Below are 27,340 nucleotides of genomic sequence, written 5' to 3'. Positions count from 1 at the left end.
AATAGCACATATAGCAATTGCCAATAGGTCAACTGTATTTGGTATATGGAATGATTGTAAGGTGAACATGTCTGTATAGACGGTATCATCAGACCTTGACCTTATTTTTATGATTCATTGGTAAAAGCTGATTTTTGTGTGCTTTGGTCTATTTTGCAATTACCTTAAGCAATGGTTCAACTATATTTGGTGTATGGAATAATTGTAAGGTGTACATGTCTGCGTGACAGTTTTTATCTGACCTTGACCTCATTGTCATGGATCTTTAAAAATTTTAAGTTTATATGATACTTGTAGTAAAACCTTTATCCTTCAACATAAATCAATGATCAGTAAAACAGGCTAGACATTTCAGAGTGTGCACTCATGTTGAAATAATGTAAACATCGCAAACATTTCTGAATTAACAATATCCTCAAGTCACAATCAATTTTTAACCAGAGATGCTGTTAACTTCAACTGTTCTTAAAAACTTGATCTAAATATGACTTTTTCTATTCCACATTTGGGTAACATTATTTTAATGTTAGTTGGAATTTTCACACTAACCAATTTTTAATCTAAACTTAAATATCATTCTGATATGTTATTGTTACAGTCAAGACAAAAACTACTATATTTTTTAAATGCAAAGTTTCTTGGATTTGTTTAGAACACTTAAGTAGAGAGTGCATTAACTATAAATAAGAAAAAACCAAGAAATTTTCAGGATGAACTGTTTATATATTGTATAAAAATCTACAACATAACAAACATAAATATATACAATAAGAAATGGGTTTCATTTGACAATATGACTTCATTTATGACACATAATGTTTTATTGCATTGTGGGTACTTTGATTGGGTTCAATGGATCATGGTCAATTGTCTGGTGTAACATTAAACCAAGAACTCCAACACGATTAGACATGGCAACTCTGATGTTTCTTTCTTGTTCAAACAGCTCATCCAACTTTAACCACTGCAAAAGATGAAAGATTACATATAACTGAAAACATAGATGCTCTGTATATGGCATTTATATAACTGAACATCAATAGTTTGCTTATTTTGTAAGTTATGATTTAAAAGCTAGAAATTTAAATGTCCTTTTTGTTTTCTTGAAACTACAATTGCTAAGAACATTTTATCTAATTTTTTAAAATAAATTTATAAATCTTAGAATTGCAAATTTATTTGAATGAAATATCATGTTGGCCAAGGGAGATAACTTTTGATAAAATGTGTTCAACTATATTAAGAGATATTCAAAGTGCATCCCTATTTGTATTTATTTTTCCTGAATGTGATTGATTTGAATAATGTTATGAACAAAAATTATCCACCAAAGCTTGTATTTTCCCTTATCTGTCTTCATATAGAATCCCACAGTTTTCAACAACAACAAAATATGTGTCCCATATCTTTTAAATTAAAGTTTGAATGCATAAATAATTAATAACTCTATTTCTGGAAATTTAACAATTCTCTATCGCATAATAATTTTAGATTATATCTACTCTAATGTATAATGCAACTTGTGATATCAGTTTAGGAAAATTCTTATTTAGTAAATAAATATTTACTGGTTTTCAGAAATCCAAGAGACAACAGTTTCTGTAACTTTAAACATTTCTGTATTTAAATGAAAATTCTAATACTTTAATATTTAGTTAATTGAGAAGTTAAAGATTGGTAAAACATAACAAAAGGAGTTTAATAGGTTCATAAATGTCAGTTTCAGCCCTAGGATTCCATAAAATTTAACTTCAGTAAAAATATAGTTGATTATGATGACAAAATTTGATTGATTGATTTATAACTGCTGTACGCTTAAGGAAATAACCCTTACTAATGCATATAAACAGGCAAACTTGCTGTAATCCCATAAAAGAAAATACCATACATTCAAAGCTATCATCATGGATAAAAAAAAAACAAGAGACAAAAAAAAAAGGGTTTATTTAATTATCTTAATTCATATATTTATGGTTGTTTATGTAGATTTTTTAGGTCCAAATTTAGGCATTTGTAGCTCTACTATGATTTTTTTTTTTAATTTACAAAGTTTTAATGAACAGCTACATTACCTGTCTTACTCTCTCCATATCAATCTCTGCTCGATGTAACTTTTCCCAACATAGATGTTTATTACATTTTCTTTTGGCTGCCCTACAGAATTCACCAGTTTCTTCAAACACATTGTGAACTATGGGACAACCACAAACTTCTTCTGTTCCTACCTGTACCAAGTAAACAACAAAATGATTTCAACTTAGTAAAACTACTAACTCTTCTATATGGATTGATGTTTAAATATGACTACAATAAATTGAATTAATGAAGTTGATAATTTTAGACTTTTTCTAAAGTTTCATTTTTGATGTTGTCCCATATGTTTCTCACCTTTTAAATTAACATTCTATGTGTGAATAGAGACGTTTTAGGTCAAGGATTTGAGATCATATAAAATTACCAGATTTAATCTGTATGAAATATGACATTTTTTAACTAAATATTCTTATTATGATTGTGGCCAAGTTTGGTTAAAATTATTTCGTTAGAGAAGATTTTTGTAAGAATAAACTACAGAAAATTGACGCCAAATGATGGGAAAAGCTCATACCGGCCCTTGACAGGTGAGCCAGGAAGATCAATTTGCATGATTTATGTTGAGATCATAAGGACGCTTTAGCATACTGGCTTTGAATATTATAAAAATAATATGTGGGGTATCAGTAAAGACTCAATACCCAACTACACAAATAACCAAGAATTATCTAGCTCTAAATTGTCTAGATTATAGGTTTTCTTCACTCTAAATATTTTTTTTAATGTCAATTATTTTCTTCCTTTTCCTGACAAAAAAAAGCTTCAATCTATTTCAAACAGACTTACTATTCATCTTTGACCTACCTTGGGTTCTTTGGTATGTTCTGGACATAATACTTTAAGCCTTTTACAATACACTTTTTGCTGAATATTGTAGAAGTCACAAAACATAGAATTGCCTTCTATCCTTGTCTTGTATATAGATCCAAATGATGTCTGGGCTTCAAACTAAAGAAATAAATATTTCAACTATTGGATGTTTGTTTCAATGCTTTTACATAGCACTTACGTGAATATATATAATTCCAAGCAATCAAAACAAAGTAACCCCCTAGCATGCCTAACTTACTGGTACATCTCATCTGCAATACTTTTAATTTCAAAATGAAGAAACTCTGCATGAGATCAAAATGTTCAAGATATTGAAGTAGTTATTAATGAATATCAAAGAGTATGACTTAAGTGTAGACTAGTATCCCTTTTGGTCAAACTGTTGAGTGTGTAGATATAGGAAGATTTGGTATAAATGCCAATTAGACAACTCTCTATCCAAGTGACAATTTATAAAAATAAACCATTATAGGTCAACGTAATGTCTTCAACACAGAGCTATTTAGTCCATATTTTGATAAAATTAACATCTACAATATCCCTTCCCTCTCCAATTTGATATTTAATCTAAAAACCAAACACCATACCTTTGCAAAGCATTTTTCCATATGACGTAATGCTCCTTTCTGATTAAGTTCTACACCACATGTAACACAGTAAACACTTAACTCTGTGTCATCCTCTTCAGTTAGCTAAAGCAACAAAGGAATAATTAACATTATTTCTAATAAAAAAAATAGTATTCAAGATAAATACTAAAACTAATAATGTGACTAATAATACAAATAGTGATTTTTTAACTCAATTATCAGGGTTTTTGTCTTTTAAAGCATGTTCGTATTTTTTGCAAGATTTATATAAGTGTGCAGTGCCAAATATAACCTGCATACTATAGACAAACAATTTAAAAATATTTGAAAGGTTCTATTTGGTAGATGGAACTGTAGGAGCATTATGTTTTCTTGTCTGTGCGTCTGTCAGTTCGTCCGTGCGTCCGTTTGTCCCGCTTCAGGTTAAAGTTTTTGGTCAAGGTAGTTTTTGATGAAGTTGAAGTCCAATCAACTTGAAACTTAGTACACATGTTTCCCATGATATGATCTTTCTAATTTTAATGCCAAATTAAAGTTTTGACCCCAATTTCACGGTCCACTGAACATGTAAAATGATAGTGCGAGTGGGGCATCTGTGTACTATGGACACATTCTTGTTTTAAAGTAATATAATGATTTGGACCAGTATATATTTGTACAATACTTGCATTGCTCATGGCAAGTAAAAACTTGTAATTATCCACATTTCAACTTGCTATAAAAAAATATTACTAACATCTTGATCATTAATAATTGCATGTCTTGCCCTTTCAACAATAGCATCTAATTCTTGATGCCTCAGATCAAGTTCTCCAATTCTCTTTCTAGTTTCTAGCTGCTGACGACGAATCTTCTCCAATGACCGTTTATTATTTTCCTCTGATATAGAAGGACTGTTCTGCCACTGCTGTATCTTTGGAGGTAATAGTTCATATATACGACTGAAAAGAAAAAAGTATATAAAGAAACCAATAAAAAAATCAAATATGTAAAATACATTATGAATTAAAAACTAATTGTTCAAAAAACAATTGAAGGTCTTTCCAGGTTAGCTCTTTACACTTTCAAAAACTAAGAAAAATAACATGGATTTTATAAGATTTTCAAAATTGGCTTGTTAACCTATATGTAATAAATTTATGAAAAGAAAAGTAGTGATTAGCTGTCAAGATTTTTATATAATACTTCATGGATGAAACATGGTTCTATATAATATCCAAAATATCTACGTGATACCTTTCTGAACAACTTTATAACACAAGAAAATAGTTTGATGGAAGAGGGGAAAAAAATAAAAATATTAATAATAATAATAATCAGAACAAATACAAAAGATCTTTCCACAGAAAAGTGGAAAGACCTTATTATAACAATAAATGTCTCAAACCATATTTGGAAACAGCTGAAATTTAATTAAAGGTAGTCAGCACAACTTTTGTTAGGCAAAATATATATATGTGTTTATAGGCACACCAGAAAAAAATACAGTAGGTTTGACTTATCTTAATACTTCTCTAAAGGGTCAAAGTACCCAAATTGACTTTTAGTAGAATACAAAATCAATCTAATATCTGGTATAAAAGATTTATAGAGCATGTTCATAAGACCGAAAACTATGAATCCCTGTCCACTTTAAATATAGTATAGCAGACATTAAATTTGGTAAAGTGAATTTGATGTACAACTGCATATAAAATTGTGTCTTAAAGAAACATTTGATGCCTCACAATATATATGATCTATTCAATTATGTAGGACAATTCATTGTTGTTCCTTTTAAACTAAAATTTTGCAACAATTATAGGTGGAAAACAAGAATGTGTCCAAAGTACACTGATGCCCCACTAGCACTATCCTTTTCCATGTTCAATAGACCGTGAAATTGGGTAAAAAATCTAATTTGGCATTAAAATTAGAAAGATCATACCATAGGGAATATGTGTACTAAGTTTCAAGTTGATTGGACTTCAACTTCATCAAAAACTACCTTGACCAAAAACTTTAACCTGAAACTCACTATTTCATTTTCTATGTTCAGTGGACCATGACATATGGGTCAAAAGTATAATTTGGTTTTAAAATTAGAAAGTTCATATCATAAGCAACAAGTGTACTAAGTTTGAAGTTGATTGGACTTCAGCTTCATCAAAAACTACCTTGATTAAAAACTTAAACCTGAAGCAGGACAGATAGATGAACGGACACACGAACAGAGGAACAAACAGACAAACGAATGGACAGACACACAGACCAGAAAACCTAATGTGCCTCTACTATTGTAGGTGGGGCATAAAATATTAATGCGATGTTTGATATCCAATTAACAATTATTCTTGATGAATAAGGGTCTGATGTAAAAGCTGAAAATCTTATTCTCAACGTGAAAAGTCATCATAAATGCATGTTTTCTTCAAAATGTAATGACAAAAGTAAACCACCATTACAATTGCAAGAAATAGTGGATCTCACCAAGGTCAGACAATTGCCTGGTATTACTAAACTATTTGTTATGAGGGCATAAAAAATGACTAATAACTTCCACATCCTATTGTTTTAAGAATTTTTTGTGTTGTTTAGTATTGCAATGATTGCAACCAAATAATGAATATGTTTCACAAAAATTTACCAAATTTTCAAAAGTTTTCATTTTAAATGTTGATAACTTTACATTTAATATTTGTATCCAACATTTCCTGAAATCACAATAATCAAATTTTGTTCAGCGTTGCACCATCTTAATAATAATAAATGAACTAAAAATGTATCAATCTACAGTACTCCTCTGCTTCTGTGTTTACCTTTTAGCTAATTTCATTCCACAACTATCTGAGCAGTATTTAGAATGAGGTCTTGCTGCCTCTATACAACCAGGTCCATAGCACTGTTTTGGTTCATCCTCATCATGATGGTGTTCTCGAACATCTTCAATCTCCAGGTGACGATTTTTTTTGTGATGATGAACTGATGAACTCTTTTCTTTTATTTTCTGCCATATAAAATAAATCTATATTCACCTTTTAGCATACACAACAAAGACAATTAGGCATAAACAATAAAGACAATGTTCATACTATCTTCAATCTTAAAAACAATTTTCTGGATAATTCTGTAGTTTCCGTTAAAAGATATAAACATAAAAAATGTTATTTTCATTTGTATAATGCATTTCTCAGTGTTTGTACATACAGTTTCATTGTGATCATACTTATATAATAAAGTCTGACAAACACAAGCGCTTGTATGGATGTATGTATTAAGACATGGATGCAAATGAACTGAGTAAATAAAAACACCTTTTCTTTCTCCTTGCGTCCTCTCTTTTTATACTTTTTCTTTGGAGATGGTGTCGATTCAGAAGAACTTCTTTTTCTGCCTCTTTTCTACAAAACAAAAACAGCTTAGTACAATGTATCATGATTTTTTACATTCATAATAAAAGGATAAAAGATGTCATGATCAACAGATCAACAGTAAATGACCCACTGCCTAAATTTGAACTCTGACTGTGAGTTTTGGGTTTTAGCATTATGTAGGAGTTTCATAAAATATGGAGTGCAGAATCAAAATGAGACAAACTGAAAGACAGATGGTCAAGGGTAACACTTAATGCCCCCATTGCCAACAGTGGGGGTATATAAAATATTCTGTCATAAAACTAACTTGACCTGTATTGCATGGTATTTGATAAAACAAATTTACAATATAACAAAATTACCATCTGATGCGTGAAGTAAGCGTGAAGTAAGCATTGTATTGTCTATGAAATTGATCAATACCTTTCTTGGTTGTTCATTTTCTGACATTTCCATTGGAGGTACATAATCATCTACATCTATGTCTTCATCATCCATATCAAAATCATCATTAGACATAAATCTAAAAAAAAAAGATACATATATTTATGAGCATGAAATCAAACTTTAATTATTCTTCTAATTAAGTGGTCTTATATTCATTTCAGTAAGAACTTATATGTCTGTAAGAAAAAGATGCTTTAACATTTTCTTGTGCTCAACATGAAGAAACTGATTTCAAAGCTGCTAAAATTTGTAAAGAAAAATCTCTAGATATCAAAACATCAAGTATACTATACAGTTTTGAAGGTTATGCAGGGTAAAAGATATTCACTGATTCTTAGCTGCATTATACTTTCTCTACATGGTTGATCATTTTTTATAATAAACATGTGGTGCAGTTGATCTCCGTTTTTAGTGGTCAAAATTCAATTTTGATTGCAAATATTCTTGCCTTCCTTAGATTTGCCTATTGTGAAGTCACAGAAAAGGCGACCATGTCTGATGATGTCACACAGATTTGACACTTATCTTTTGGCAGATCAGAATAATTGCCATCGAAATCTTGAAAGAAACAGATGCCACCACATTTCTTTTGAGATACAATATCTCTCCACTCACAACAATCAAATTTTCAATGTTTAAAATACTTGGCAAGCTTTCATATTTTTTATTTTAGAATTGTCTCAATACAAAGAAATGTTGTTCCACACTAGCTTAAGAGGTATAATCTATTAGCATTTAATTCTTTAATAATATATAAAGAACTGTTTTCCTAGATATTAGTGGCTAACTTAGAATTATCTACATCTTTTGTGCAAAAAGTCTTATTTAAGAAGTACAAAGACGGCCTGGGTATTCATGTATCCTGTAATTATTACCCAGCAGGATATTCTGTTCTTGTTGATTCTGTTTCAGCAACCACTGTTCTTGATGCTGATTTACTCAACTTTTTACCACTATTTGACATATTCAATCCCTGCAATAAATAATATGTATGCTTCATCATATTTTTTTTTAAATTTCTAGAAATGTTTGAATTACTAAAAAGAAAGGGAAATCAAGATGATATTACGATAGTGCTTCCAACAGTGACTGGTCAGATATTACTTTAAATCAGTATATTTTGATATAACATGTTAAAGTCTTTCGCTTAAAATCCTCTCAAGCACAGCGAAAATTGTTGATGCATAATACCTGTCAATAATATAACTACCATGAGCACATAACGATTTAATAATACCACATGAAAATCAAATCAGTGATAAATTCTACTCAACTGGCTACTTTTACACCCATCAGTTTTTTCATTATGAAATATTTATTAAAACAAAAATTCATTTTGTCTGATATCATTGTTAGCAGATCTTCACATGAGCATATAAACATAAATGTTTAAAACCACATTTTTCTGCAATATTGGTTTAATATGAATATGATTTGTTTAGTGGACTGGTTACAGTAGATGCAAATAATGTAAAAAGATAACTTACAAAATTTATACACTGACGAAGCCGACATTTCTGTCGTATTCTATTCATTCCACCAAACTTTTTCATGTCCTGTAATGAGAATTGTTTTTACTTTTTCTAATCAATAATGGAACACATTAAAAAATTGCAAGATTACAAATTAAACTAAATAAAAGAACAGAGTTCCAGTGTCCCCTGTGTTGCACTTATTAAAAATTTCTAAAGGGCATAACTCACTTAAAAGTTAAAAGTCCACCATTATATTACTTGTCCAAATATTACTGATAGTAACTTATAGTATAAGTTTTACAAAAATCTGACAAGAATAGTACCCTTGAGAGCACTGAAGAGACCATTTTCCATAAATTAAATATTTCCAAGGGACACAACACTTTAAAAAGTCAATCGTCCACCATTTAAGAACTTGTCCAGGATATTGCTGATTTTTACCTATAGTAAAAGTTAAAAAATCTTGCAAGAATTGTACCTGTGAGAGCTCTTAACAAGGCCATTTCCCAAAAATTTAATATTTCTAAGGGCATAACTCTTTTTCAAAAGGTCAAATGTCCATCCTGTTTGGAATGAACTCCTGACTTCCTGTACCATTATCAGCTCTATGGCCGAGTTCACTTAAAACTCTACAATCGACTTTAGAGTTAATAGATTATCACATGAACGCACTCGAGTTGATATTCGGAACAACTCTAAGTAACTCTAGGGTAAGGCCCTGACCAAGCATAAAAAATAAAATATTCTCATTGGTTTGACATCATTCAAGAGTTTCTCGAGTTTAATCCTGACTTGGTGAGGGTTGAAACCAGAGTACGAGGGGTTAACTTGAGTGGTTCAAGAAAAATCGTATTGTTGAAACCCGAGTAAGTAAAGTTAACTCGGCCTATGTGATGTCATGTGGTTGGGCTGATAAGGGGTTGTCAGCCTGGGTGTGTTTGTACATTGGTGTTATATGATAAAAAGATTTATACCTGTCCTTTTTCCATATCGGGCCTGATAATATCCCTTGACCCATATATGTGTAAATATAAAATATATACATGCTTAATAACAAACCTTGCAAAAATCACATCTCCCACAATCCTCTGTTTTATGACAATTTACACATTCCCCACATCTTCTTGTTGACTTCCTCTTTGCAGATTCCTATAATCAAACAACATTTTTCAAGAAAAATTTCTTAGAACTTATAGCTTATGAGCTAAGAAATATACTAAACACACAATTATGCAAGCTTGAAATTTAAAACAAATAAAGCTCAAAAGTTGTAAATAAAAGTATTATTCTAAAAATGAATTTAGATGAAAATATAGCTGACATACCACAATGGACTTCTGAAAAATTGTCTTAAAGACAATATTTAACTTAATCCCAAATGACATTCATGAAAATACATCAAAAAAGGTTATGTTGCCAATTTATTGAATTTTAGCGTCTTAAAATTGTCCTTTTGCAACCAAATTACATCTATTTTATTTTTCAGTAGATATATCTATTTACAGCTTTACTTTTTCTTTGTGTTTTCTTTTTTTTTTTTATGTCTGGGGTATATATTTGTATACCTTACCATTGCTTTATGTCTAATATCCCTGTGTGTGGGTGAAATATATTTACCTTTTCTTTCTGTCTACTTTCACTGTGTGTAGGTGAAATATATTTACCTTTTCTTTCTGTCTACTTTCTCTGTGTGTAGGTGAAATATATTTACCTTTTCTTTCTGTCTACTTTCTCTGTGTGTAGGTGAAATATATTGACCTTTTCTTTCTGTCTACTTTCACTGTGTGTAGGTGAAATATATTTACCTTTATTTCTGTCTACTTTCACTGCGTGTAGGTGAAATATATTTACCTTTTCTCTCTGTCTACTTTCACATTGTGTAGGTGAAATATATTTACCTTTTCTTTCTGTCTACTTTCACATTGTGTAGGTGAAATATATTTACCTTTTATTTCTGTCTACTTTCACTGTGTGTAGGTGAAATATATTTACCTTCTCTTTCTGTCTTCTTTCACTGTGTGTAGGTGAAATATATTTACCTTTTATTTCTGTCTACTTTCACTGTGTGTAGGTGAAATATATTTACCTTCTCTTTCTGTCTTCTTTCACTGTGTGTAGGTGAAATATATTTACCTTTTCTTTCTGTCTACTTTCACTGTGTGTAGGTGAAATATATTTACCTTTTCTTTCTGTCTACTTTCACTGCGTGTAGGTGAAATATATTTACCTTTTATTTCTGTCTACTTTCACTGTGTGTAGGTGAAATATATTTACCTTCTCTTTCTGTCTACTTTCACTGCGTGTAGGTGAAATATATTTACCTTTTATTTCTGTCTACTTTCACTGTGTGTAGGTGAAATATATTTACCTTTTATTTCTGTCTACTTTCACTGTGTGTAGGTGAAATATATTTACCTTTTCTCTCTGTCTACTTTCACATTGTGTAGGTGAAATATATTTACCTTTTCTTTCTGTCTACTTTCACTGTGTGTAGGTGAAATATATTTACTTTTTCTTTCTGTCTACTTTCACTGCATGTAGGTGAAATATATTTACCTTTTCTTTCTGTCTACTTTCACTGTGTGTAGGTGAAATATATTTACCTTTTCTTTCTGTCTACTTTCACTGTGTGTAGGTGAAATATATTTACCTTTTATTTCTGTCTACTTTCACTGTGTGTAGGTGAAATATATTTACCTTTTCTTTCTGTCTACTTTCACTGCGTGTAGGTGAAATATATTTACCTTTTCTTTCTGTCTACTTTCACTGTGTGTAGGTGAAATATATTTACCTTTTCTTTCTGTCTACTTTCACTGCGTGTAGGTGAAATATATTTACCTTTTCTTTCTGTCTACTTTCACTGTGTGTAGATGAAATATATTTACCTTTTCTCTCTGTCTATTTTCACATTGTGTAGGTGAAATATATTTACCTTTTCTTTCTGTCTACTTTCACTGTGTGTAGATGAAATATATTTACCTTTTCTCTCTGTCTATTTTCACATTGTGTAGGGGAAATATATTTACCTTTTCTTTCTGTCTACTTTCACTGTGTGTAGGTGAAATATATTTACCTTAAAGTTTTATTTCTGTCTTCTTTCACTGTGTGTAGGTGAAATATATTTACCTTTTCTCTCTGTCTTCTTTTACATTATGTAGGTGAAATATATTTACCTTTTCTTCCTGTCTACTTTCACTGTGTGTAGGGGAAATATATTTACCTTTTCTTTCTGTCTATTTTCACATTGTGTAGGTGAAATATATTTACCTTTTCTTTCTGTCTACTTTCACTGTGTGTAGGTGAAATATATTTACCTTTTCTTTCTGTCTACTTTCACTGCGTGTAGGTGAAATATATTTACCTTTTCTTTCTGTCTACTTTCACTGTGTGTAGGTGAAATATATTTACCTTTTATTTCTGTCTACTTTCACTGTGTGTAGGTGAAATATATTTACCTTCTCTTTCTGTCTACTTTCACTGTGTGTAGGTGAAATATATTTACCTTAAAGTTTTATTTCTGTCTTCTTTCACTGTGTGTAGGTGAAATATATTTACCTTTTCTCTCTGTCTTCTTTTACATTGTGTAGGTGAAATATATTTACCTTTTCTTCCTGTCTACTTTCACTGTGTGTAGGTGAAATATATTTACCTTTTCTTTCTGTCTATTTTCACTGCGTGTAGGTGAAATATATTTACCTTTTCTTTCTGTCTACTTTCTCTGTCTGTAGTGGGAACATATTCTACATCTTTTATCTTCTTCTTTTTGTATTTAACTTGTAAGGATGGATCTTTTTCTATTATGAATAACATATCAACACTTAAAAATTTTCATTTTTTTTATTAAATGATTGTCACTTTTTGAGCGTGCAATATATTTTCATACCATGTTCATATTTTCCCCATTATATATAAAACATATGACTTTATCACCCTTTATAGTAAATATATATCTAAAGCTACTCAACAATTGCTCAAGAATACCTCAATTGGAATTTCAAGTATACCCCAAGTTTATATGTAATGTTCTCCCTAGACATTTATAACAAAGAAGCATCATGAAGTATTTGAATTTCATTGTAATTCTAAAACCTGAAAATGATGTTCTGTCAAATGGGTTAATGAAAAGAATAAAATTTATAAACAGCTATTTTCTATTAAACAAACCTCTACAGAAGTGACAGAAGAAAGCTTTGATTGATTTAGCATCGTGTTCCGTAACACCTATACAATCTCCATGATACCATTCTTCACATTGGTCACAACCACTGAAAATAATAAAGCAGATAAAATGCATTATGCAGCTTCATCAAACTGTTAAATTCAGTAATCATCATGTTCAATACTTTGGAAGATTAAATAATTACATCAATTTAAACAGCATTAAGAATCAAGTTCCACTTACAAAAGTGAGTAAGCCTTTTTCAACTGATTTTTATAGTTTGTTCTAATGTTACACCATTATCCCATGTTAGAGGAGGGTTGGCACCTTCAAACAAAATTATCACCACAATATTATGTTTTTTTCATTTTGTCAATAAATTAGGCGATTAGTTTTCTTGTTTAAATTGTTTAACATTTGTCATTTTGAAGCCTTTATAGCTGACTATGCGATATGAGCTATGCTCATTGTTGGAGGCTGTACAGAGACCTGCAATTGTTATTTTTTTATAATTTGGTCTCTTGTGGAGAGTTGTCTCATTGGCAATCATACCACATCTTCTTACTTTTATATAGAATGAAACATACATGTACTGCAATTAAGAAATAATTCATGGAAGCCATAGATTGTTGGAAATTTATACATGGCCTGGGCCGAGATAATTGAATTTTATCCTGAGCGTTAGAGAGTGATAAAATTAACGAATATCACAGCCCAGGCCATGTGTAAATTTCGAACAATCTATGGCTTCCATGAATTATTTCGATTCTAATAGGACAAATACGGTCATTAAAAAACTGAAGTGAGAGTGGGTATGCTGTGTGTGTGGCTGTTCTTTTTTTCTCCCCCTTAGATAAAGCTAAAGCATTCTAATAAATATATAGCATGCATGGATTATTTTGTGAATAACCGCCAGAAAAAATCTGTTTAAATCTTTAATTCTCCAACCCAATATTTTCCATTTTTAATTTACATGTTTTTCTCGTAAGCTACCGGTAAATCCAAAGTTGACATTTCGTAACTGAGGAGCCGCCATGCTGACTTGCTGAAATCAGTAATATGCGAATAATGCAATACAATAGGAAATTAAACAAAACCTACCTCAAAAATTAATTTAAATACAATATTATACGAATTTGAATTGCTTTGAGTCTGCGCTTAGTATAGATATATCGAGAATTTTATCACGATGTTGTTTACAAAGCAAAGGAGGACGTCATATTAGAATATGTATGTTTCATGATGAAATGACTAAATCATGATATAACTTGGTGCAAAAATGCTGAAATGTGAATTTTTCATACTCTTAGACTTACATCATAAACCTTGAGCAGTCTGATGATCTACATATACAGTATATAACACCTCCTTCATCGTCCATTCTATTGACAAGCTGGTTTACTTTAACCTGTCTCTCTGGAAGTAAAAACTTCTGGGCTATGTCACCTTGCTGTAATACAATACATTTAAAAATAATGAGGGATTGAGAAAATTAAAATAGAAACAATCTGTTGAAGTTATTTATGGCAATTCATAAAGATTAATACATCAATACATGCAAGTGTGACAACCAGCATTTAGTTTAACCTATCATGATTTATTGGAATGAATTCTGTTCATTTATATTCTGTAAACACCAAACGGTATATCTTTAGAGTTTTCAGTGAGTAAAAGTTTTATAGAAATGAAAATATTCTGTTTAAATCAAAACTTTGAATGCCACAGTAAACATGTGAATATCGAAAGAATTAGGAACACCAATCACTTGATGTTAAACTATATCTAAATAACCTATATAATTATTATCAAGCATAAAAAAAAAAGAACAATGTAATATTTATACAAAAAATGTGATTTGCTAATATTGGGAAATAAATATATTCTGATAAATTAAGAAAATGTTGTAAGTAAAATCGAGTACATTTATAAAATAAAAGTAAATATTTATAACACCGTTGCCAATGATATTCTGATAAAAACAAGAGGCTCTCAAGAGCCTGAATCACTCACCTGAATTTTTTTGGTTTAATCTCTCATCAATGATTATTTTGGCTTTTCAATTTATTTAAATGTTCTTTGAATCGTCCTATTTTCTTCAAAAGCAAAAAAAAATCATTTTCTCCTATGTTCTATTTTAGCCATAGGAGCTATGTTTCTTGACATACAAGGAAATGAAATATAAAATTTATACTAGATACTCTGAAACTCTGAAACTCATTTAGCCTAAGTTTGGCTGAAATTGATACAGCAGTTTCATAAGAGAAGATTTTTTAAAGTAAGTCAACATGATGAACAAATTGTGAAAAAAGTCTTTAAAGGGCAATAACTCCTAAAGAGGTCAATTGACAATTTTGGTCAAAATTGACTTATTTGTAGATCTTACTTTGCTGATCATATTTGCTGTTTACAGTTTATCTTTATCTATAATAATATTCAAGATAATGACCAAAAACTGCAAAATTTCCTCAAAATTACCAATTAAGTGGCAGCAACCCAACAATTGGATGTTTGATTCATCTGAAAATTTCAGGGCTGATAGATATTGACCTAATGAACATTTTTACTCCATGTCAGATTTGCTCTTAATGCTTTCGTTTTTGAGATATAAGCCAAAAACTGCATTTGACCCCTATGTTCTATTTTAAGTAACGGTGGCCATGTTTTTTGACGGATCAAAAATCAAAGCACACACTTTGTGCAGGATAATCTAAGGAACAACCATGCTAAGTTTTAACCAAATCCATTCAGTAGTTTCAGAGGAGAAAATTTTTTAAAGTTAGCAAATATGATGAACAAATTGTCATTAAAGGACAATAACCCCTTAAGGGGTCAATTGACAATTTTGGTCATATTAATTTATTTGTAGATCTTACTTTGCTGATCTTTTTTGCTGTTTACAGTTTATCTTTATCTATAATAATATTCAAGATAATGACCAAAAACTGCAAAATTTCCTTAAAATTACCAATTAAGTGGCAGCAACCCAACAATTGGATGTTTGATTCATCTGAAAATTTCAGGGCTGATAGATATTGACCTAATGAACATTTTTACTCCATGTCAGATTTGCTCTTAATGCTTTCGTTTTTGAGATATAAGCCAAAATCTGCATTTGACCCCTATGTTCTATTTTAAGTAACGGCGGCCATGTTTTTTGACGGATCAAAAATCAAAGCACACACTTTGTGCAGGATAATCTAAGGAACAACCATGCTAAGTTTTAACCAAATCCATTCAGTAGTTTCAGAGGAGAAGATTTTTTAAAGTTAGCAAATATGATGAACAAATTGTGAAAAATTGTCATTAAAGGACAATAACCCCTTAAGGGGTCAATTGACAATTTTGGTCATATTAACTTATTTGTAGATCTTACTTTGCTGATCTTTTTTGCTGTTTACAGTTTATCTTTATCTATAATAATATTCAAGATAATGACCAAAAACTGCAAAATTTCCTTAAAATTACCAATTAAGTGGCAGCAACCCAACAATGGTTTGTTTGATTCATCTGAAAATTTTAGAGCTGATAGATCTTGACCTAATGAACATTTTTACCCCATGTCAGATTTGCTCTAAATGCTTTCGTTTTTGAGATATAAGCCAAAAACTGCATTTGACCCCTATGTTCTATTTTAAGTAACGGCGGCCATGTTTTTTGACGGATCAAAAATCGAAGCGCACATTTTGTGCAGGATATACTAAGGAACAATCATGTTAAGTTTCATTCAAATCCACTCAGTAGTTTCAGAGGAGAAGATGTTTGAAAAATTGTTAACGACGACGACGACGACGTCGACGACGACGACGACGACGACGACGGACGCCAAGTGATGAGAAAAGCTCACATGGCCTTTTAGGCCAGGTGAGCTAAAAAGTAAAATCACAAAAATACTGAACTCAGAGGAAAATCCTCTGCTACTCTACTGTTTTGCTACTTAAGTAAGGGCTTCAATCTTAATACAGTGGTTTTACATGAATCAGGTCATATAACAAATTCATAACCACAAACACATGTACAAGTTTATCAACATAAACATTTGCCTGGCTTTTATCTACAAAAGCTGAAAAAGCAGCAGCATGAAATGAAATAAAGCATGGACAAAGTTTATTATAACTGAAGTCTTTATATCTTGGTATTGATTGCTGTCGGTATCACAAAACACCGGTTTTCTGATATTTTACACCACAAATCTTAATGATAGTACATGTACATGATAGGACATGCTAGTTTAATATTCATAACAGAATAGAAATTGTTGGAACTGTAATATATTACACATGGATAGTATGGATGTTCTTACTGCTGTTTACAAGGCTGAAAATAAAGCTGCTGAAAATACCAATCACTTATTCATGCTGATCATATGAAATGATAGATATAAATATCACAAGGTTTCACTTTATCTTAGGAAAATAACATTTTAGGGAAAGTAATCAATTTGATTCCTGAAGTGTAAAAATAATAAATTCCTGACAAAAAATTAAAAGCGTTCAATTTCCTTTTTGCAACAATAAAAAAATTTCAATGGTTTTTGAATTAACTAACAATTTTAACAAACAAGTACATATCTAACTTCATCAAAATATGCCCTAGCCCTAATTATACTTAATCCTCTTTAAAATTTTGGATGAAATTGGGTTAATTGGATTCAAACGTTGTGAAACCTGGTAATATTTTTTATGAAAGTTAGCATGAAATATCCATACACCATGTTACAACTCCCAAATTCTCAAGGTAGGAAATATCACCAGTGATACAGCAGTTATGTTAATAATCTGTCTGATGTTGTAATACTGGTAATATTGTGCCCAATGATTAAGTGAAGGAAAGAAATGTTGATTAGGTAGAAAAGGAAACCAGAACTAACCTGACTTTAGTTATCCACTCTCCTATCAAAACTGTTGATAAAACAATAATAAACATATACCATTAAGAACTTATCTACCTAGCTTATCTCTATATAATTCTTACTATGCAGATTTTTTAACTTTTTTTAATTTTGACCAAATTTGATTCAACATCTTAGGCCGTGTTCACATTGATCTAAACTCGGTGTTGTGTAAGTGTAACTCACACAGTAAACTAAACACAATTACATTCTCATTGATAAAACTCAATGTTTACATGTAGTGTAAATCGTGTTTTGTCTACATGCAGTCGATAGTCAATGTAGGCCTTGTGTAGGTTAAGTGTTCACAAAGCTAGACATTTAGAACATTAATTTTACCATGTATATTTAAGAAAGAAACAATTTTTGAATAAAATTGATATTTATAACAATTATCAATAAAGTTCTTTACAGAAATATTTGTGTAAACTTGATCTATTAATTACATAATTCATTTGAAAAGGTCTTTCCGAATCGACTAATCGTACACGGAAATATTTGCCACTGGTCTTTACTCAAACAACAATTCACTCTTCAATGCATTATCAAAAAAGTGTGAGGTAAATTGTATTGTTTGTCTAGTATCTCTGATCCACTAAAATAATAATAAAAAAAACCCAGAAAAAATAGAAATGTAGTGATCTTTAACATCTCAATACTTTTTCTTCGTCTGTAAGCATGCTGCTTCAGCCTACGTTTTCTGTTTTCTAATGCGTAATCAAGACATCTTTAGTATCTTTAAACTACTGCAAATAATCAAAATTGCTTTCATAAAGGAGAAACCACTTAAGTTAAAATAAGGGGGGTATATTTTTTTTTCTGAGTCAGATTTTTTTTTCGCGCGAACGTTTTTTTTCATTTTTTTTTTCGATGCTAGCAATCAAATATTTTTTTTTCAATATTTAACACTATAATGAATGCGGAAACTCTGGATTTAGAATATTTTTTTTCCATCTGTATGAGCAGAATAATCTTTTTATCAAATTGGGGGTCAGAATATTTTTCAAGAAAAAATCCATTCCCCTTGCCTTTTTTTAAGTCAAACGGTCATTCCCTAACTGCTACAAAAGTTGTTCGAAAAATTTGCATTCAGTTCTACGTAATGAACATTTAAATGATATATAGTTAACAAGTGTGAACAAATCTTATGTTCAGGTGATTAAACAAGGTGTATAGATGTGAACAAATATTATATAATGTGAAACCAGTGTACATTACATTAAACTAATTGTAAACATGTTTACTGTACATTTATGTACATGGCGTTTGGTGTGAACACGGCCTTACTCTCACAGAACATCTGAAATACTCCCAGCTTTAATGGCGGTTCATATTGTTGAGACTGGTTTTTTAAAATATGCCTTTCCAGTTTCCTTGATTGTATATTTATCAGTCCCATTGGTTTGATATGTTTTATTCATATGAAGCTGGTCTAAATTAATCTTTGATTGCAAATGGCTGCAAATTATTGGTCTCTTTTTTTTACATTAGAAAATTAAAATGAATGATTTATCTTTTCAAATGGTAAAAAAAATTATGATCATCAATTAAAATTTGAAAAGATATTTAACCACTTATATTTAATAATCTTTTGTTTTCTATTCTGTTTTATGTTGAGCTATAAAAATACTTGAATTTTGATTGAAAGAAGCATTACAATAGTATTCCTAACTGCACAATACACATATCTATAAAAATAAAATTGTCGCCTATTTTTTTTTAAGACACAAAGAACTATTTCATTACATAAAGTTGATACATAAAATACATGTACTGATAAGATAAATTATTGTTACACCTGCTATTCTGAAATAAAATGACAAATAGGTGTCATTCGGTTGACATGTTTCTTAACTGGAGCACATGTTTGGTAGACCACAAACATTCTTACCTTTAATATTTAGTATGTCCATACCAAACACTAGTTTTAATTTCTTTGATACAGATACATTCCTTTCAATTAGGCCACATGAATTTATTATTCAGTACCAGAAAACTTTTATAAGAACTTCACATCAGTTTAAATTTTCAAGTTTTATAGTTTTCAATTTCCACATTTGTACTTTTATAAAATAATAGTACATCAACCTGTTTGATATTATATTTCTTTCACATAAAACTTGATGTATGTTTAAGATTTTAAAGGTTGTTTTTTATTCAGCTGTAGAGCAGGCTCAATCTGACCCCACTTTCAGTGAACCTTAGAATGCATACATGGCTAAGATAACATGGTTAGTTAACAACAGAATGTTTATAATGATAAATGCCAATTACTTCACATTTATTCAACATGATTAAAGTTTAAAAAAAAAAAGAGGTTGGATAGTATTTCTACTATGAATCAGTTCTCTTTTATATAGATGTCTGGTAGGGTCAGTGTTCTAGGCTAGCTTACATAGTGACAAACCATTAGTCCCCTTCCCCTAAAATGAGTCTCTACATTGTATTTCAGACTTTCCTGATTAACAAACTCTTTAATCTTGTATGAGTGGATACCTTTTAACAAATTTTAAAATCATCTATATAAAGAGAAGGCATCATACCAGCAATATATAGTTTACAAAGTCCACCACCCAAAACATATGGACCCTCATTTAAGATTTTTCTGATCATTTTGTACATCCAAGATTTAATAAGTGTAATTCTTCATACAAATCTGAAGAAGATCTGATAAGAAATGAAGGCAATATCTTGACAAAAAGAATTAGTAAGTAATATTTTTACAAGTCTCCTTTTATAACCAAAAGAAAAATGTCCAACTTAATAGTTTTTTTCTGATTATAGAACTAATCTATAGCTTTGATGAGAGGTTTTATTTGAATAGACAGGAACTCATGCTAACCTTCCCTTCATCTTAATGCTGTAAAATCCCTTAAATCCTAGATAGAGCATTGGATTGGTTGATTGGAAGTAGTTTGACTAGAACACTGGGAATCAGTTTACAACATGTATTTGATAGATCTTGTATTAAATAATGTACTTCCAAAAATGATGCAATTAATTGAACTTGATAATGTGTCTGAAATTTAATATCTCAAGTGTTTTATTATTTAGAGACTTTGTCCATTATTTACCTGTAAATAGCTATGCACATGGAAAATAAGAGCTGAATTGTCAGTCCACATCTTAAAACAATTCATTAATTGGCTTATTGAGGGAAAAAAATTAAAACATAAACTGAGAAAACTAAAATCAAATATTGATTATTTCAAAAAAAAATACTGTTTTCTATGATCAATGATGATGTCTCTGACTGACAATTCACAAGATTGGGCTATATATATGAATAAATAATTTATTAAAGTGCAACCTGAATTGCCATTATATAATACATATGATATGAACATTGTTATTTTCAGCCAGCCTTATAGGCTTACGAAGCACTGTCATTTTAAAACATTATTATAAGATCGTATTAAATATATAAGAATTATCTCCCTTTGACATTTTCTGTTTCTGTATTAATACTTGGAATGCAAAGCTATTTTAAACTTTACAGGAACAACAATATTTCAATTTTTATAATGAACTTATAGGACAATTCATTTTTACATCGACAGAGCTCACCTGGCCCATTCATGATTGCATATCATCTTGATAATCATTCTAGCTAGAGGGAAACTTAAACAGTAAAAAGGATAAGCAAGACAATAATGTTTCTATAATATCCACAAATAAGTCAGTATGGTTGATATCATCAGTCATTTTTGTCAGTTGACTCTTTAATGACATTTGTTAAAAGATTTTGCTTAAAATTTAAAATCTATACATGTTACTGTATCACAAACTTTCTAAAGCAAGATTGATCAGCAAGACTACATTTTGTACATTTACAAATAATTCAGCTTGGCTAAATTTTGAATTGACACATTTTAAGAGTCATTGCACTTGAATGAGATTTCTTTTTTCAACTTTGTGATTTTACCTTTTATCTTGATAACTGTAATAGATCTAGATAAGACACATGAAATAGCAAATGTGATCTGCCAGACAAGATTTACAAACAATGATTTTATAACTCCTTATTGGAGTTAACATGATTAATTGCTCTTGAATTAAGATTTTTACCCATTTTTATAATTTATAAGAGATAGATAGAAACTTTACATATAGTAAAATTAATTGGCAAGCTAAGATCTACATAAAAGTTTAATAACCAAAACCTTCAATTGAGTCCTTATCTACTAAGCCTGAAAACACAGTTATTAGGTCTTTCCACCTTTCCGTGGAAAGACCTATTGGATTTCTTCTGATTATTATTATTATTTTTTTTTTTATTCTTCCGCCTAATTCTTTTCTTGCGTAGTATTGATGTTTCAAAAGATGTCGCTTAGATATTTGGAATATGATATCGTAAAGCGTATGCACTTTTAAAACTAACCACTGCGTAACCAAATACTTTACGTTGTAAGAGTTATCTCCCCAAACACTGTTTTTCTTGTGGCCACTACTCCTTCGCAACCATAAAAGATTACGACAAATTTATTTTGCCAAATTGCTCGTTACATCCTCAGGATGTTCTGTTTTATTTTGACCGAAGCCGTATAGAGACTCCATATGAGAGTTAGTTCCCATTTTGTATTTGAAATTTTGAAATGTATTTTAAACTGGAAAACCATAAGTGATAGAGACCTAGGGTCTTTTGTTTTGAGATCATTGGTCCAAAAAAATGAAAATTAGGTAAAGGTCAAAGGTCAAGGTCATATTCTAAATTTTGATTTTGGCCTATTTTCACTAATTTTCATTAACCTTATAAGATACCGACAAATTATTTTTACTAAATTGTTAGTTGCGACATATCGTAACTTATATATTTTTGTTAAAAGGGTGTGTAGACATAAAATGGGAGTTTTTGCCCCTCCTATATTAAGAATTAAACGTAAAGTGATATAACTCATTAACTATACATATTACAGACCTAGGGTCTTTTTATTTGGGGTCCCTGGTTTATGACCTTGAAATATAGGTCAAGGTCATCAGTAAATTTGACGTTCTAGATTTTGACCTTTGCTCAAAATTCATATTTATACATCATTAAGCCATAGGAACTGACATTTTCAACTGAATTTTAATATTTTCATATCAAAATAGATCCTTATTGGTGGAAAGACCTTCAATTGTTCTCTGAACAATTGGTTTTTAATTTTGAAGTGCATTTCTTTAAGACAATAAATGATTTTTTTTTAATCCCACCTGCGCTTTCTCAATAATATTTTTACAGTGTGTGATGTACTACAAATTGTATCAAAATTATTGAAAACTTCATCTGCTCTAACTCAAATATAGACAATTTTAATTAAGGGGGTCTTGAATTCTTTTGACAGCTTCAGACATATTAATTTTTAACCTTTTTCAAATCAATACTTTATTTTAAAATTCATGACCCACAATTTTTTGCAATGGAATTTCATCCTTCTTGCTATTTGAGGCCTAAAACATTAAAAAAAATTTTTTTAAAGGGTATGAAAAAATTGCAACTATAATTCACTGTCGGCCACAGTACAGACTAATGGACTATATTCATGGACAAAGAAATTCAAAAGGACACTTACTGCGTTCCCAGGCATAGCTATTTAAAAATATATTGCTCTTAAAGGGATAATTCGCGATTTTTCACTTTTCATCTTATTATGTTCATAATACCATAAAAAACATATTCCCCAAGTTTTATTTCGATATGAAAAGTAATAAGGGAGAAAATTTGGAATTAATAATTTTATTTTATCAAACTTCCTGACTTATGTGACGTAGTTTAAGTCTTTGAGCATGCCGGGAGTGAAATTAATCTCATTTAAGTCTTGTTCGTTAACCATCTAATAACGCTATTTAAAGCGCATCGACGACTTTTGGTGTAGCTATTAACCAACGAAAAGTAAGTGACAGCCATGCAACTTTTTAAATTAGATTGTAGGATTCATGTTTGGATTTTTTATACGAATTCTAGTAATTAAAGTAAATAATACAATAGAACATTTTTATGATTTTTTTTCTTCAAATACTTTAAACAAACATATAAAACTGACACGATCGATAGTGTATTAAAAAATACATGTTTGTATTCTGAACTTTTTGCTTCATTCCAGAAAACATTTTCACTTGCTTGTACTGTGGAAATTAAATGTGTATTAATTTGTTACACTTAGTGAATGTTGAATGCGTAGTTAAACTCAAGGTAATTAAAAGATTAGCATTATGTAATTCTAATCTTTTGATCTTCATTCAGTGACACCTAGGCGTCACGGTTCAGCATTTCAGGTGTGAACAACATTTCGTATGAATGATATACGGGAGTCAGTTATAGTTATAGACACAGAAATGTAAGAAAAAGAATTAAAATGAATTTACGGGAGAAATAAGGTCGCACAATAACTGGATAGCTGTTGTATATTTTTATATATATATTTTGCATAAGCTCACTTTTAAATGAATTATGACTTCTGATTAGTTTTGTAACGATAAAATACTGAATTATTTTAATTGAATAAAATTATAAATAAAAATAGCCTTCTAAACACGAGTGTATGAACTAAAAATTGTACTTTTTAAAATTAAAATCGCCAACCTTTAATATTTCAAACAGATTGCAATTATATGATTTAGTCCATCCAAAGCGATCTTTATTTACCTATTTAGGAATTAATATTCTCATCAAAATATTTTAAATCTCACAACCCATGCATGAATACTTCAGCTATTTGAAAAAAAAAGATGTTTTAAAAAATTGACAGGAAATTTAAGTTTCCTCTTGGAATGGAATCGACAAATTACGAATAGAAATTCTTTTCAAGTGTGAAAAACGTCAACCAAATTTATTCATAATCGGGAGCGTCCTTATTAAAATAGTCTTCTTCTCACAACGAATAATACTTTAGCTATTTGACCAACAATGTTTAAAAAAAAAGACAACGAATTTAATGTCATCTTAAGTTCCCTATTTTTGAATGTAATTATAAGTCTGTTCAACTGGCAAGAATACCCCTAAAGCGGACAAGCAGTTTATTCTTTAAATTGATGTCATTGAATTTGAAGAAAGAAAATAAATCCCGAAATCAATTTGAAACTTTAATACTCAAAAGTTTTCCTAGAAAATACTCACATCCCTTGGGGTTTATTAGTGTACGTCCAGTTGCATATGTTTTACATGAATGTCGGAACAATTGTGATGATGTCGAATTTCTTCCTTTCATTGGAGAACGATCTAATTGATATATAAATTTGTGATTTTACTATGTTCATAACTTCGATGAACCGAAGCAAGTTATTATATCGACCTGTATTTAAATCAAATTGGTCCTCTTCTTCTTCTTCTTCTTCTTTTGGTATACAATGGTCTATCGAATTCGATGATTACATACTGTTGGCATACGTGGAATAGTCTATTTACAAAACTGTTACCCCAATTTACACAAAATGTATGTTTCTTTCTTATGTTCAATGTATACATGTAATAATTTTAAATTGCGATATAGCTCCGTAACTTTCTATCCAGGCGTAGAAATGAATCGTCGACAAGTGCGTACATTTTTATTAAATCAATATTTCTGGTATGTTCCAATCTGTCCTTTACTATTGACAACGAGTATATATTACATTTTCCCAAATTAAACCTTGGAAAAAAAATGTAAATAGATTTTTATTTTATCAAATCTTTTTTTTTTGGTATTATTTGTATTTTTATAAATAATATTCTTTACACCAGTAATGTTATTTATAAACAAGCGTATGAGTTTAGTAATGGCTATAGTATATTATATCACTTTCGGACACGCAAGACAGAGATGTATATTATACACCTGATAGTTCAAAATGGAGAGTTATAAGTTATCGGCCGTGTACACTGATCAATACCTACAGAAGTGAAACGATGCATGAACTTGCAAGCCCGACAGGAAATCGTTTGAATACCTGGACGTGTCACCTCACACCCCTCACAATACCTTTGGGAGTAATACCTTTAGTCATGCTGGTGATCAGATGAGGGAATATCCGAATTTATTTGAATAAAATTTATTACTTTAAAGAATTATAAACGAATAAGATTTACGAAAACAGTTTTCACGGAAAACTTATTTATGATTTAAACTTTGACTTTTTAACTAATTCCAATATTAACAGTTTAAAAATAACAGACTATGGTTATTTAAAAAAAAATAAGAACATTTTCTGTATCAAGTTAGTTTGTCAGATAAAACAACCGTACGATTGACAAGATATCGACACGCAATTACGACTACATCGGTTAGTGTAGTTTTGGTCCTTTGTGGTTTATAGACATATCGTGATTTTTAATCGGGGAAGACGACAAAATGGCGGAACGCAGAGAGTTGATACTCTAAATTTAAAATCGATGGTGATCTCTTATCTAGCGGAATAAAACTTTAATATCTATAAATTTGAGCATTTCTATATATAGAATGGACATAATATCAATTTTTGATTTTTTTGCGAAGTTTCCCTTTAAATGACAAATTTTACCATTTTGTTTTTTGTGTTTTTGGACATTGGTAAAGATGCACATAGAGTTTAGAAATAAGAGGTTTAAAAATCCTGTTGTTCACATCATTACCTTCTTAATTGAATGGTTGAAACAGTGCCTCCTAATTTTGTCTGCAAAGATTTAGACTGAACTTCTTATTAATAATAACATAAAAATGTATGGCTAGATAATTTTTTGCAACCTCATATGAATGTGTAAAATGCATGTTTTTATTGGAAATGGTAACGCCTTAAAAGCATGAAAACCCATAAAAGAGGGAGGTTTGGAGGGCCCTAATCCCAAAATCCCAGGCTTAAAAACATGAAATCCTGCAGAAGAAAAAAAATCTTGACATTACGAAATTCTCAAAAACAAATCCTGGATCCCGATAACGGTCAATCCGAAAATCCCTAGCATAAAAACACCCCATCATGACGTCCCAAAAAAGATCATGCCCCCCTCCTCCTTTTCCCCTCATAAAAAAATAATTTTAAAAATGCAAAGGGGAGATAATCACTCAAAACATAATTGAGCTTGTAGGGTTATATCAAGAAATTATGAAAATCCATATCATTCTCAATGTTAAGTAGTCGGATTTGAAGGATAGACGAATTAACTAGTCAGTATCACAGCCATATCAAGCTATAATTTATAGCTATAGGTTTACTTGCAGTTTTAAAAAACCTGATAGTTTTTTTCTAAAGATCATATAAAACTTGTAAATTCATGTAAAAAAAACTACTGATACGGACTTTGTACTATTTTAAAAGTTACACCTGTCTCATATTATAAAACTTACAGACATTCCACTAGCACTGCCTTCAGATTCTGACATAATGAGAATATACTACAACAAAAATTAGTAAGCCAAATCTGTCAATGTGTAATACGTCATCCCTTTTGCTGTCTTGAGAAAGATTTTAGATTAAAATAAAAAATCAGAATCTTTTCGGTGAAAGATATATAAAACAGTCAGAATATAAATATTGTTGAAATTAGAAATTTTCATTAGTAATAAATGTTAATA

General features: G+C 30.2%; 1 protein-coding gene across 2 annotated transcripts; it reads right to left on the bottom strand.

Annotated features, from left to right (window-relative positions):
- Window positions 1-702: 702 nt before the first annotated feature.
- LOC139515405 (CXXC-type zinc finger protein 1-like) lies at window positions 703-27,251 on the bottom strand. 2 transcript variants are annotated; one of them, XM_071304986.1, is made up of 16 exons: window positions 27,113-27,251; window positions 17,817-17,847; window positions 14,266-14,399; window positions 12,955-13,055; window positions 12,487-12,584; window positions 9,850-9,939; window positions 8,803-8,871; window positions 8,191-8,288; window positions 7,292-7,391; window positions 6,809-6,895; window positions 6,314-6,501; window positions 4,252-4,456; window positions 3,513-3,617; window positions 2,899-3,042; window positions 2,073-2,225; window positions 703-964 (listed from the first exon to the last, which is right to left on the bottom strand). In XM_071304986.1, exons 3-16 carry the CDS (start codon window positions 14,328-14,330, stop codon window positions 821-823), a joined length of 1,647 nt encoding a protein of 548 aa, XP_071161087.1. In that variant the 5' UTR covers window positions 14,331-14,399; window positions 17,817-17,847; window positions 27,113-27,251; the 3' UTR covers window positions 703-820. The 2 variants fall into 2 exon arrangements, with proteins under 2 accessions (XP_071161087.1, XP_071161080.1); XM_071304979.1 differs by lacking the exon at window positions 17,817-17,847 and having other exon boundaries at window positions 27,113-27,234.
- Between the last annotated feature and the right edge of the window lie 89 nt (window positions 27,252-27,340).

This window comes from Mytilus edulis, chromosome 1, assembly GCF_963676685.1.
Source record: "Mytilus edulis chromosome 1, xbMytEdul2.2, whole genome shotgun sequence".
Taxonomy (NCBI): domain Eukaryota; kingdom Metazoa; phylum Mollusca; class Bivalvia; order Mytilida; family Mytilidae; genus Mytilus; species Mytilus edulis.
The sequence above is the reverse complement of the archived record's forward strand: the minus strand, read 5'-3'. Positions and strand labels throughout refer to the sequence as shown.